The 14,385-nt window shown below is 42.3% G+C and overlaps 1 protein-coding gene across 1 annotated transcript; it reads right to left on the bottom strand.

Moving 5' to 3' along the window:
- Nucleotides 1-440: 440 nt before the first annotated feature.
- Nucleotides 441-12,578, bottom strand: LOC117547706 (targeting protein for Xklp2-like). Its single transcript, XM_034218486.1, is given in 17 exon segments — nt 441-811; nt 1,037-1,203; nt 2,043-2,151; nt 2,249-2,395; nt 2,490-2,663; nt 3,172-3,264; nt 3,338-3,557; nt 3,644-3,702; nt 3,704-3,783; nt 3,910-3,977; nt 6,397-6,510; nt 7,604-7,723; nt 7,885-7,944; nt 9,403-9,547; nt 9,830-9,955; nt 10,695-10,831; nt 12,421-12,578. Coding segments are annotated over 16 exon segments (1,902 nt in total). The 5' UTR covers nt 10,804-10,831; nt 12,421-12,578; the 3' UTR covers nt 441-700.
- Nucleotides 12,579-14,385: the final 1,807 nt, after the last annotated feature.

Raw genomic sequence — 14,385 nt, 5'->3', positions numbered from 1 at the left:
GTAACAGCATCAAGACATTACATTCTAAAAGTGCTTTCATCTGACTCCAAACTATTGTTAAATGTGGCATGGCTGTCATATCACTGAAAAGGTGCTCAAGCCTATGGATTCTGCAACACCATCTTTGACAGAACTTTAAAATCTGTTGATGTCCTTTGTAGTTTCCTTTTAATGTTAAGTTGAAATTCAGTCATATTATACCTTCATGCCAGTTTATATACTAATTAAAAAGTCTGGTGCACAAAACTCAAAAGAATGAAAATAACCAGAAAAAGTCAAACTCCAAACAGAACGCCTTTTCTGTATCCTTGCATATTCTCCTGGCTGAATCACCACGAACAAACTGAACGTTTTATCAAATAAACTCAATAAACATTGTAACCATTGCAAAGTCTGGGTTTCCAAGTGAAACACTGAAGATGTTGAAAAGTAGCCAGTGGTTATTTGGAATTCTTACACTTTATTGATTAAAAGCAGTATATAAAAGAAGCAAAAGGATAGAATATGCTGCTTGGAATGATAGTGTGGGCAAGACATGAAAGCACTGATAGAAAAGTGTTAATGTACAGCAGGTGGCTAAAGCTAAACAGATAACAAGACAGTAAAGGCAGCTCCTGGCATCTCAAACACATCCAGCGTGCCACACTAATGGGAAACGTTCAACAATGTCTGAAGTGGTTAAATAAAGAGTGAGTCCTGATCACAGGCGGAAGCGGTCAGAGAAGTTTGGGGAGTGGGGGATGGTGAGGGGGACATCACTCTTCTTCACGGCCACAGGTTTGTAGTGTCTGATGGGCTGAGCAGCGTGAACCTGCAGGAAGAGAACACCAGGTATGAGTCCCACATGGGAATCAGGAAAATATTTCTAAAGTATCAGGAAAAAAACTGTTGATATAGCAGGTCAAAAAAACAAAGCAAAAAACAACGTAGTATGTTGTACATATTGTGGAAAAGACAAGTTGGAGATGTGCAAAAAAAGAGTGAATTATGTTGAAAATATCAGAACAAACAAATAGTATAATCATTTTGCAGGGACCTGGTCATTCCGCATCTTGGTGACGTCGTCCTTCTCCCTCTGCTCCACCTCTTGTCTCTGCTGCTCCTCCATCAGCATCCTGAGAGCCTCCTTGTCATTGGCCAGACGCTCAAACTCCTGGCGCTCGTGGGCCCGCCTCTCGGTCGACAGCGCAAAGGCCTCCACGACTGGAAGAAGAATCATGAGTGACATGATGAGAACCGCTTCATACTTCAGAGCACTCCCAAGGAGGGTTATATGTGACCTGCTTTATCAAAATCAGTCACACCTACCCCCCAAACAACATTTGGACTCGTAGACACCGTTGTAAAGAGGAGATTCTTAGCTTTTCAATATTGGTTTTGTTCTCCATATTCGGCATCACATGTCACAATGACGGCTACTAAAACACAATTATGAAATAAAAAGACCTTCAAAGTATCCAGATTGTTTTTGAAGGCAATGTTATTATTAGAGGGGGTACCAGGCCATATATTATGGGGGTACCTTTTTTACAGGTCTATCTGATGATAGTCTGATATGACAACTCGAGTATATATTGATTATACCCGATACAACATTACATTGGTGAATACTGGGGTTCAAAACTGCTAATATAGAACAAACAGGTGGTCATTGGAAGTATGGTGAATAATAAATAATATGCCAATCTACAGCGCAGCTAATGTTCTGGAGCGTTCCGGTTATATAATGTGTAGTCGCATTCTACGCAGAGCCTTGCGGTGAAATCAGTGCAGTTTTATTCTAGCTTGCGCCCCTACATGCAGCCATCCGACAATCTTGAGCCTTGCCTGGCAGCACCGCTCTCTGTTTAGGAACACAACGGCAACACCAGCGCAAGAGACCTTTTATTGAGCATCATGTGAGTGCAGAACCCGTTTAGATTCAGTTCAGTGTCACATTTCGTGAGCGACTGGCTCCACATCATTCTGCTTCCAGAAGAGATATGCAGCCAATGGCAGGCTTAGATGCCTACATCCTGAGTGCAGGGGTGTTTTCGACTTACCCACTGGAGCCCGCAGGCCTTTTTTAGGCTGGAAAGGCTCTTTATGAGTGACAGTGTTGGGCCTGGCTTTGAATACTGCAGCCTCCTCACGCTTCTGCTCCTCTTTGGCCTACAAGAAGAACAAAAGAAAGAAAAAAAAGTTGTAGATCTTAAATTCAAGTAAAAGATGGCCATGATTGAGGATGAAAATGTGGAAGTAATGGTACCATCTGCTCTGTGCGACTGCTCTTCACGGCCCCCCGCTCGTCCAGCAGCAGCTTGAAGGGCTCGGGCTTGGTGGGCTCCAGCCTCTTCTTCTCGGGGAGGAGCACGGCGTCAAAGGCGGGCAGCGGCTGGGCCTTGAAGTGAGGCACCTGGGAAGGTTCAAGGAGACAGGAGGAAGAGGTTTAACTGTTGAGTCTTCATTCTGGGGGTCAGAGGACACAGGGTGTGGTAGCAGACCCCCACCTCTTCATTGCGCTTCTCCTCCAGCTTTTTCTCCTTCAGGGCCCTCCTCTCTCGGTCCCGCTCTTCGAAGGAGAACGGACACACCTCCACGTGGTGGTTCTCCTGCAGCTGGGGCAGGAAGGGGAGCCCAAAGTGAGGCACTGGGGGGGCCTTGATGGGCGAGGGCTGCTTTACCTGGCAGAAAGAGAAACGTTTGGTTACGTTGAAAGAGAAGTCTTGGTATAAACTTCCTGTTTGACCCGTTTCCAAAGGTTTTTATTTCTGGATAAAAGGTTTGTTCTATACTACATTTTAATAAAGAAAAAATAATTATGATCACTTTCACTTTGCATCTGCTGTCTTTTTGTTTGTAAAATAATTTAAAGGTCCCATGTCATGCTTCCTCTCCGCCGATTTCTCCTCCCTGAGACGGCGGGACAAGGCGAGGCTGGGAGTCTGTGTGTGTGTCCCATGACATGGGACCTTTAAGGTTTTGGCCTTTTTTAGCTCCGAAATGAGGTTTCTTTTTGTGTAAATTAGGTATATTAACCATACATTTCCAAAAAGAAGAGCAAAACTTGTGGTAACAAGTCAGAATAAAGCTGGCTTAAAAAGATGCAACACAGATTTGGCTGATTATTTATACTGTATACTATGTAGGACCAAAGTTGCACAGTTGATGGGAAGACAGATGTGTCCTCACCTCCTCCACCTTCTCCACACGGACCCTTTTCTTCAGGATGAAGGCTGGAGACTCTGGCACCGTCGGTTGCAGAACCTTCTTGTCTGGCAGACCCTGTCATCAAAGTGAAAGTGTTGGTGTGACATGCTCATGGAAACAATCTCAAAGCTAAAGCACTGGGACTCACCACGACTCCCTCCAGGATCTTTCTGGGCAGCGGCTGGGCTCTGAAGCTGGGATGCTTCTCCTCGGCCTCCTGGGGCCTCTTGGTCTGCCTCTCATGCAGCCTCTTGTCAATCTGCAGCTGGAAGCCTTCAGGCACTGTGGACTCCTTCACTGGGGGTCTCTTCAGGCACTCTGCGCTCTTCAGGATCTTCCGGTTCAGCTCCAAGGCGATGATTTTAAACCTGATTAAAGAGACAGTTGAATAACCCTGGACGTATTAACACCTGAGTCTTTGACAGGACTATGGGCAAGAGAAGAGGGCTCTTACTTCTGCTGTTTCTCCAGCTCTTCCTCCTCCAGCTCAGCGCTGCTCTTGGTGACGGTGGGGGCGGTTCCTCCGGTGGGTCATCAAGTGAGGGGTGTGTGACTGGGTGAGTTTCAGCTTATCCCCCTTCACCCCCGAGGGTCCTGAAGAACACGGGATGTCAGTAAGTGGCCCTTCAACCCCCTCTGCATAGAACACACACCTTTACTTTTTTGGATAAAAGCGTCAGCTAAATGTAATGTTTACAACCAATCTGGCTCCAAACACACCTTTGTTTATACTCTTGCGACTGCGCAGATGGTAGCGATCGGGGGTTCGATTCTGGAACTGCAAACAGCTAAATGTGCACCCCAAAATAGATAAATGTTCATTATTTGTTGTATTAAGAGTGATATTTAATTATTGTTGTGACCAGTAGGAACCTGATACTTAAGTGGCACGTGCATTGGTGTGATTACGGAGCCAGAAAGCGATGCACGTTTACTCTCGTGCGCCGTGTGTTTGTTTTACAAAAAATGGCGAAGCAAATTAAGTTGTTTGACTGTGGGGTAAAAAGTTCGGCCAACCCGTCAACATCTGAACGAATGTTCAAAGTGATTCAACTGATAAAGCGCAAGGTGAACCCGAACGAAAAGCAAAGAGGAAATGTGTAAAGTCTTGGCAGGCGAAATATATAAGTACATTCTGCTCCGTTGTGCATTCACTTCCGGTTAAAGTTCCTTCAAAATAAGAGTCCCGATCTTATTACGACCAAAATGCTAAACGAAACTTTACCATAGGAAAATATTGGCATACAATATAATCACTTCTATAAAAAGGTAAAACATTTTAAATATAGTTAGAAATATTAATAAATATGTTACAGCATTACTAATTAATATCTAATTCTTAACTGTGAATGGTTTTCATTTATTTAACATTAGAAATGTATTAGTCTGGCCAATCCATTGCTGAAGGGCCAATGGATCTATGGTGGGGGTCAGCAAAACCCAAATTTGAAAGGGAAACAACGGATGACGAAATTAGTGACTTGCTCAATTCAATTCATTTGTGGATCTGTGAAGAACAACAGCTGCACTACTGGTATTTTGTATACCAGCAATTAAGGGTGGACAAGTTTACTACCACTTAAGTTTCAAATAATTGTGTTAATTACTTATTGTAAAGCATTTGAACATTCTTTTGTGTCACATTTTCATTATTAAATTGATGTATAACTGTATAGTATCTTAATTATTTAAAAATAGGGCTGTCAAACGATTAACATTTTTAATCAGATTAATCACAGCTTAAAAATTAATTAATCATGATTAATCACCATTCGAACTATGTCCAAAATATGTCATTTCTTTATGTATATTGTTGTGGGAATGGAAAGATAAATGAAAGAAGGCGGATATATCCATTTAACATGTTTATTGTAAAAATGTTCTGTGTGGCAAAATGAAAGAGAGCACCTATCAATCATCAAACCGTGGGGTCTTAATTCATTACGTGTTGATTTCTATCAACGGGGGAGTACTTCAGGAAAGTCGACCACAAATGCGGCTTTCACACAAGCGGCAAACTCTGGGGAACAGCCGGGACGCCAATACGGAAGTGCCACACACATACATGGGCTGCTATGGACTGGCTGCAGAAAGGAGCAATTTCCATAGACCCCCATGTTAAAATGGCCAACTTTACAGCAGAAAAAAACATGTTTCTACCCCTGGCTCCATACATTTTATTATCGATATAGTTAGATTCCACCTTCATGATTATGGATCTGTGAGTGAATTGTTTTCTAACATGACCCTTTTATTTATATTAGGTCTTAAAGTTTTTGCATAAATTAGGGCGTGGTCACTTTGATGGACATGTCTCACTGTCAGCTAACAGCAACTTGTCCACTCTGCTAGGCTACAACCATAGAGGCTACAACGTTAGTTAGTCATAGTACTGTACTTGACCCTTTAGTTTTAGCCGTCTTCGTGGTGATTGTGCCTTTTAGGGAATATTGTTACAAATACCAGACAATTAAAATGTTGTGCTGTGCGCTTGAATGTACTAACAGAACTTCCAAGAAGTCTAAAATGATAATATTATACATGTTAACCCCGTTCACAGGTGTTTGTGTGCTTGGTAGCTTAGCTTGTTACTTATTAGCCAGCTAAGGACGTAACCCTTTATGCATACATATCCGGGCGGTGGAGTCCGTCGTTATAACTGGAGATCAAGGAATGCAGCGAAACCAGAGCGAAACGCAGACTTGGTTCGCCTGCTGTAGTATTAGCTAAATAAATGTTGAACAAGGCTTATTAAGCTGAACATCGCCACAATTGTTCTGCTATGTATCGGTACTTCTTTTCTTAACGTGTGAATGACGAGCATTAAGAATAACAAAATATAGCTAATTCTCTTGCAGATGAATGTAACGTTTATATAGGGGAACTAAACTGTTAGCAGTAACTTAGTATGCATGTATTTCATGTTCGCTTAGCTTCTTAGCCTGAGCTAGCTCTGTTTACTTCCAGTTCTGAGGCAGCAGGTCCCGCCTGCTCCAAATAAGGGCAAAGAGGCGGAGCCGAGGCGGGACCTGCTGCCTCAGAGAGGATTAGACTCTGACGTTGCTGTCAAGCCGTTAGTGGCCGACTCCGCCTACTAAGGGCTTCACGGCAACTCTGCAGAATCCTATGGGTGACGTCACGGACACATTTAAATGGTACCAAACAGTTAGCAAGGACATTAGCATTTGTTAAGTCTGGTAAATTCACTCACTGCCAGCCAGAGCCGCTTTGTAGCTGGCCTCGTTCTGCTTCCGATGCAGAGCCACTTCATTCTGCAGGGTCCTGATGCGCTCCATCTCTTGGTCTTCAGAGCTAGATGGCCTGTTTGGAACACGTCAGTCATCAGCAAAAACTTAGCTTTAACCTGCTTTCCATCTCAGCCTCATGTAAAGTGGAACTTTCCCATTCAAAGCGCTACACACTTTGGCTTACCGACATGGAATATAACAATGTGTAGGAACTAGGGATGCACGATATTGGTTTTTTGAAACCGATACCGATAACTTCCTGCTTCTCAAGACCGATACCGATAATAATATAATATATATATATTAAATGTACCTGTAGTTTTTGCACACCTGGTGGTAAAAAAAAGACTAGTAGTGAGCAAATGACATGAGCATTGCTACTATGAACAAAACAAAGCCAAGAACCGTTTTGACTCTTCAAAGTGACCATATTTATTTTCCCAAATAAAGTTCTTGCCTTTTTCAAAAGCCTCGTCGATAGGTAAAAGCCCCGGTGCCTTTGCAGCTGGCTTTGGATTCGCCGCTAGTTTAGCAGAGCAGGCGTCTTCGTACGCTTTTAACACACCATCGTAGCGATGGCGATGTTTCAGGTGACTAATCAGGTTGGAAGTATTATAGCTCGTTGCCTTTTTCCCTCCTCGTGGAACTTCTGCATTGCATTTGTTAATACAAATAGCAAGTGAACTATCTAACTCTGAAACTTTGAAATAGTCCCATACTACCGGCGACATGTTTGTTTACTGTCCTGGCTTCACGGCCGCACACCATTTACGTCACAGCCAGGCATGAGTTAGGGAGCGCTGGATTTGTGAAAAACTCCCCTCTTCCTAAACCACTAATACCACAGTACTGGCAAAACGGGAGGAGCCGAGTGAAAAACAAGCGCCCCTCATCCCAATCCACCCACACCGCAGTATTTTTTTTACCCAAAAAATATATTGTATATTATCGGGGCTATTAATACTTTTATCGGGTTTATCGGGATGACATCATAATTCCTAATATCGGGCCGATAATTATCGGGCCGATAATTATCGTGCACCACTAGTGGGAACGTTACCTTTGATGACAATTTGGCGAGAAGCCGGAGGCTATAACTCATCTTTGAATAATGCAATCACAAGACAGAAACAGCAGAAGGAGGCTTTCCCCGATAGAAGACCTACTCTGTGTTTGAAGTGTTTGAAGTAGCTGAAGCTGCTGCCTGGCTCTTAGGCGCCGTCCTGCTGTTCTGCGGGCATTTACTGCGGCGGAGCACACTGCTGGACTTTCGGGGTTCAGGAGTTCTACAACAAAGAATTGAAGAAGAAAACGTGAAGGAGAAAAGTTTAACAAGGGAACGAAGTTGACTGGGTCTCTAATGGGGAACATTGTGTCTGTTAATACTGGAACATCAGTCAGCTGTGGGGTAAAGGGATAGAAATAAAAAAGGTCAGATGTCACTTACTTTTTGTGCTTCTTTAAGGGTGGAGCGGGACCACTGGACGCCTCTTTACGCTTTAAAACCCTAAAATGAATAAATCAATTAGAAATGTATTCAATCACACAATTAATCTCAAGTAAAAGGCAAGTGTCTAGAAAACAAAAAATACTACATTTCCCACAATGCAACTCAATAGAATCTTTTTTTTACAGAACCCTGCATATAGTCCTAATATTTCCAGCTGCACTCCTAAGGTTCCCGCGAAAGCTTCAAACTAAGATGCCACAGACATCATGCAGGTTGAAACATTCAAATAAATCGAATCATGTTAATACGAGTTTCAACAGTAATGAGAATAATGCCGCAAAACCTTTCCAATTTGTTTCCCCCCCCAAATCATGCAGCCCCAGAACAAACGATACAACACACACCCCTGCTGTATGGGTAGGGTTATATTAATCAGTACTAGGGCTGCAACAAACGACTAATTTGATAATCGATTAATCGACTATTCGGACTATTATGCCTTGCACAATTTCTCAAGCGCTCTTATTTATCAACTTTTAGATTTAGCTTGAGGTTGTTCTAGGCATGTGGAAACTAACAATGAAGACAATAAAGATGAATACTTGATTCAAAAATACATATATTATTAAATTAACTAAACACATTTTGAACAAAACTAACATTGCTTTTTATTTAAATTAAATAAATAATATTTCACATCAAAAGAAACAACAGTGTTTTAACAAATCGTATTAAATAATCTGATGACAGAACTGTAAACAGAATAGCTGAACATTTAACAAACTAAATAACTCAGTTTCCTCTAATCATTAACCCATGTTTGTATCATTGAGTTAACTCTGTGTGTTGCTGCTAGCATACATAACACCTGACGTGGAAACGTTACTCGTGGATGGGGCTACAGAGCTACTAGAAAGACAGTGGAACCCGGTGCATTCCTCCGTCTGGATGTGGAGCACTTTTGCTAAATGTTTAGACAAATTGCTTGTGTTACCGCCCTTACATGCTAAACTCTTGCACTTTTGGTAACGAGCATTGTCCACATCGAGACGGGTAAAGTGTAACCACACCTCGGAGCGCGTTCTGTGGCATGTAGCAGCTGCGTGTGTGTGTAAACTGCCCCGCCCCCTCGCACACAGACGGGGGAGAGAGATCTCGTCTGATCGAAAATACATCATAGACGCATTTGTCTTTTTGCATATTAGAAACGAGTTGGTGACACTAAGACTGCGATATAATGTTTTTGTAGCAATAATACATGACATATATTTTTTAAATGTCTCCAGTACCGATAAAAAGACCAATAACGTTGGAGCTTAACGGCGCGTAAAACACACGTGATGACGTCACCAACGAATCGACGACTGAATTAGTTGGCAACTAATTTGGTAATCGATTTTAATCGATTAGTTGTTGCACCCCTAATCAGTACCACATGTTATTTGCTTTAAATTAATGAAATACTGGGTTGCAGCCTTATTGTAGCAAAAATAGTGACCATAACCGTGACTTTACCTGCGAGGTGCTGGGGGATTAGAGGTCCTCTTTGAGCGCGCACCAGTGCGAGCTGGAGACCCAGCACCCCAGGAGGTGACCAGGTTAGCAGGTGGAGTTGGAGATGGGGGTGGAGATGGGGGTGGGGGTGGGGGTGGAATAGGAGCTGAAATATTAAAAAAGGAGAACTTATGGAAGTGTTCACTGGATAACATAAATCTACAGGCTATTTACACACAAGTTTGAAAGGGTATCCTATTATGGCTTTTGGAGTTTTCCCTTTCTGAACATTAAAGCATGTCACAGTAGAGACACTAAATACAAAAATAACCCTGAAAATGAGCAGAATATGTTCTCCTTATTTATCGGCTCGTTGATTGCTATGACTGAGCAGCCATTGGAAGCCATTGTAACTGTTGTGAATGCAAATTGACAAATAAAAACGAACCTGGGATGTCGTCCACCTTGATCTGCGGGGCTACGATGGCTCGACGCAGGTCCAGGTCATGGATGTCCCTGAAGGATTTGTCAGTCCTCAGAGGAGTAACAAGGCGGCCATCACTGGTCTGTTGTTCTGCACAAAAGAGACGGTCAAAGATCAAGAGGGGGTCTCCTTTTACAGATACTTGATGGTTAATTTAAACATAGAACAGTTAACCCAATCTGTACTGTAGTATGGGCATGGTCATCATTTTTGTATCATTTGGGCTTATTTAAATGTTAAAACTCATCACAAATACCTCTAATTGCTAGTCATTTCCTACTTGTAATAGGGCTTTCAGACAGACATGGTGAAGTGGATCAAACCTCACAGTGGTGTGTAACTGAACTTGCACTCAGGGAGAAGTTGTGGTGATGTGCTGTTATGTCTGAAATGATTATCTAACCAGAGAGAGAACCTGCTTTTCACTTCGGCCACATGTTTAAGGAAAATATCTGTGGTGTCATCAACCTCCCTCACGTTGTGTGGTGGCAAAAGAAAGAACCGGCTAATTTACTGATGTCCTAAAGAGGCAATCACCTACTCAAATGTTATGGAGGAATTACAGATATTGCAAATACATCCCGTGCATATTACTGTTAGACCACATTGTATATATATATATTTAAAAAAAGAGATATTAATTGGTTTTGCACTGATTTTTCAACTCTTTTTTTTACAACAACATTGCCCTGACTGTGTTTTGTATGCACGATAACCAACCAAAGCTAATTCCTTGCAAGTGTAAACCTACTTGGCAATAAACCTGATTCTGATTACTACAGTTCACAGTTGGATCAATAGCAGACAGATGCAGAGATATTAAACTTACCAAACCACTTGTCCTCGCCCTCAGCCTTCTGCTCTGCTAACATTAGCATGTCCACTACGTGCGATGGGGCATCAAACTCGTAGCGATCACCGGAGTCGCTGTCCGCCATAGTGTCAATGTGTTATTCGACAACTCCCCTAAAGAAGAAAACAGTTAACATGAACACTCTTTGATAAAAGTGTCCCAATGTACAAGAGTCTCTAACTCTAACCAATGTCGATTAGCTTGTTTTGAACTAGCGGATAGCTTAACGTTACAATGTATGGCGTAGCTTGTATTTTTAATGGAACAAACAGAAACACCACTTGGAAAGCAAAGTCAGTTATCCACATGAACCAAATCAACTTTGAAAAGGAGTGGCACAAATTCCTGCTGGAGTACATCGCACCGATCACAGAGAAGATGTATCCTGGGTACTACACCAAGGTACGGCTGACACAGCATCATGTCCCCCGTGGAAGGACGATTCAGATCCTTTACTTTAAAGTACTATTACTGCATTCCAAACATCTATACATTCACCCATTGATTTTGGTACTTCATTATAATGTATAGTGTTATCCACATCAGAACTTCATATTTAAAACAATCTTAAAAAGAAAAACTAGAGATGAAAAATAAAGTAAAATCTGAATATTTTCCTTTGAATTGTAGAGGAGTAGAAGTATTTAGTGGTACAGAAAGAAAAACCTAAAGTATAAGTAGTTAAAATGTCTATGGTAATAAGTAGATTACTTACAGTACAGTCTTATTTAAGTGTTGATTAGAAATATAATCATTAATCCAAATCTGCAAAGTCACTAAAGGTATTAACAAATGTAGTGGTTAAATACTCAAGTAAAGAACAAGTCCTTCCAAATAGTACTTAAGTAGAGTCAATCAATGAAATTGTATTTATATAGCTCATTATCACAAAGGTCTTTATAGTGTGTACCCCTTCTGTCTTGAAGCTGCCTTCACATGACGCACGGTAAAACGGCCCTGCACTGTGTTGTGTTCCAGAGTAGGCTGACCAATCAGACGACAGCTGAGCAGGCTAGCAGGGGACGTTACCATAGAAAGATCTCTAGATGTGAGGGAAATAATTTGTTCCCTGTCTATTCTTATATTTCATAAAGTCATTATGAAAGTCAAATTCAATTGAAATAGATCTCAAATGCTGGAACAGAGCAACTTCATCCTCAAAGGTTGAAGAGGTTCTGCACCCCGCACACAGCTAACAGAAAGAAAGCAGCCAACCCATCCTTCCCATTCATTATCTTAAAGAACCACGATTTTATGGGGCCGGAAAAAGAGGGAAAAAGTACCCGCTAGCCGGTACTAGGCTATATGGAAAGGCCACCAAAAACTGGCCTGGCCGCTTGAGGATGGTTAAGGACGCTTAAACGGGGCTACCCGCTGCAGTGGAAATGCGTCATTAGACATGATCTCAACCTTTCCACCCTAACCCCCCACTCCTTAACCATTTGCAAATCCACCTTTTACCCTTCTGGAATGTCTATGTCTCTGTGCCACATATACAAGACGAAAACATACAATTCAGCCAATCAGAGCACAAGACTTCATATATGTACATGATTCTAAGTGCATATAAGATCATTTGACCGAGTTATCATGTCACTACATATCATATCATGTCACTCTGTGTATCACGTGAATGCAGCTTTAGACCCCTGCAAGAAGAAACTCTCAAAGAAACCCCCCAACAGTAATTGAGTAAATATACCTGTAACTCTACCCCATGGATGAAGTGAATAGTGTGTATGCTGCTGCTGCTGCTGCCTAACGTGTCCTCTCCCCTCAGTGCGCCACCCCTCTGAACTTCGTGGTGAGGTACAAACCTGACGAGCAGCCGCTGCTTGCGCCTCACCACGACGCCTCCACGTTCACTGTTAACATAGCTCTGAACAGCAAGGAAGTAGACTACCAGGTAAATGTGGAGCAGCTGGAGGATGTGAGGATGGGGGCGGGTCTTCTCTCTCTCTCTGCTTCTTCTCTGCTCCCTGTCTGTCAGTCTGTTGTTGTTGTTGCATGAAGCCCCCTGGGGCCTTGTTTTTATTGTTGCATCCCTGGTGTTTCTTTAACCTGGACTAAACCCTCAGACATTAGCTCATGTTATTATCAGGGGGATTCATATTTAGACAAATCAAATGCTAAATCATTATGAGTGAAACTGATGATATATACGTGGGCTTTGTGAGGATTGAACCTAACATTTCTTATATTGACATTTCTTACAATTTGATGTTTTGTAGAAGAAGTCAAATTGCACATACATATAAAGCTGGTATTTATGGAAGAAGATTAGGGCTCAAATTGAATTGGATTGGAATGAGCCAAAAGTGATTTTTTTTGTAGTTCTGAGATTAAAGTCAGAATTATGAAAAAAGAAAATCTAACTTGTTCTGCTCATTTTTCTCAGATTTCTGACTTGAATCTCCGAATTTAATAAAAGAATGAACTTTGTGTCAGAATGAAAAAAGCGTTTGGCCCTAACCATTTTCTGTACGTATTGCAGGCACATTCCATTCAGTATGATGTGATTGTTTGTTTAGTTATTGTACACTAAATAAGTGACATTTAGTTGCACTTGCACTTTGGTAAGTGTACTTGCACGTGAAAGGCTGAAGCTGTTAAATCGGTACAAAATGAACTCTAATAAGGGGAGGGATTTCAATATTCCCCCGGTGTGTGTGTGTGTGTGAGGAGCAGAGGCTGATGTGTGTGTTGTGCTGCAGGGTGGAGGCTGCCGGTTCCTCCGCTACGACTGCTCCATCGAGGCCACTCGTAAAGGCTGGACCCTGATGCACCCGGGCCGCCTCACGCACTACCACGAAGGCCTGCCCACCACTGGGGGGGTGCGCTACATCGCTGTGTCCTTTGTAGACCCTTGAACACATCACCGGCTCCAAAGCCAACAGGCCACTCTGCTGACCGCATCCGAACGCATCACGGCTCTCCACACCTTCGCTCTTCTCTTTCGCTTGTTCTCATGTTAAAAATAATGTTGTTTCTCTGTTACTCTCATACAACGTCTGACCTATTAGCCACAGCACCAGTGCTCTGTGACGAAAACACAGCTGCATAATGAACCCGAACATGTTAGCGCCACATCAGAGGAGAACTGGCTCCACAGTAACACTTCCCCAAAGCTTCTCATATGTAATATTAGCAGGAGTGATGTCACAGCAGCAGAACCTGCGCGGGGTCAGCGAGGCATCGGGGGGCCGGCTCCCCAGGTGGAAGCTTTACAAATAGACATTTATGGTCATTTCAAGTGATTACATTTGTATGTCTCCCACAATTGTGTCATCGTTTCACACTCCACCTGCCTTGGGAAAGTGCCTTGTTATGGTGTTTTGGGTCCTTGGATTTAAGGGAATTGGAGCCTGGAAATTCCTGGAATGAGATTTTCTATAAGGTGAAAAATGTGAAAGAAAGGATGATAAAATATTGTCCTCTTGTGAGTTAGAAAACAGTGATCTTACAGCGTTGTGTAGCCTGCTGTAGGGTACATGATCCAGGATAGTCACAGAGTTTAGTATCATCATTCACCTGAAAATGAGATTAAGGACAGAGGGTGTCGTTTTCCTCATACTGATATTCTGAACAATCTGTGCTGTTGTATTTGCTGTAAAGTGTCTCTACTGTAGGCTATTTTTATTATATGTACAGCACTTTGGCTCGACCA

Source organism: Gymnodraco acuticeps, unplaced genomic scaffold, assembly GCF_902827175.1.
Source record: "Gymnodraco acuticeps unplaced genomic scaffold, fGymAcu1.1, whole genome shotgun sequence".
Classification (NCBI taxonomy): Eukaryota; Metazoa; Chordata; class Actinopteri; order Perciformes; family Bathydraconidae; genus Gymnodraco; species Gymnodraco acuticeps.
The sequence above is the reverse complement of the archived record's forward strand: the minus strand, read 5'-3'. Positions and strand labels throughout refer to the sequence as shown.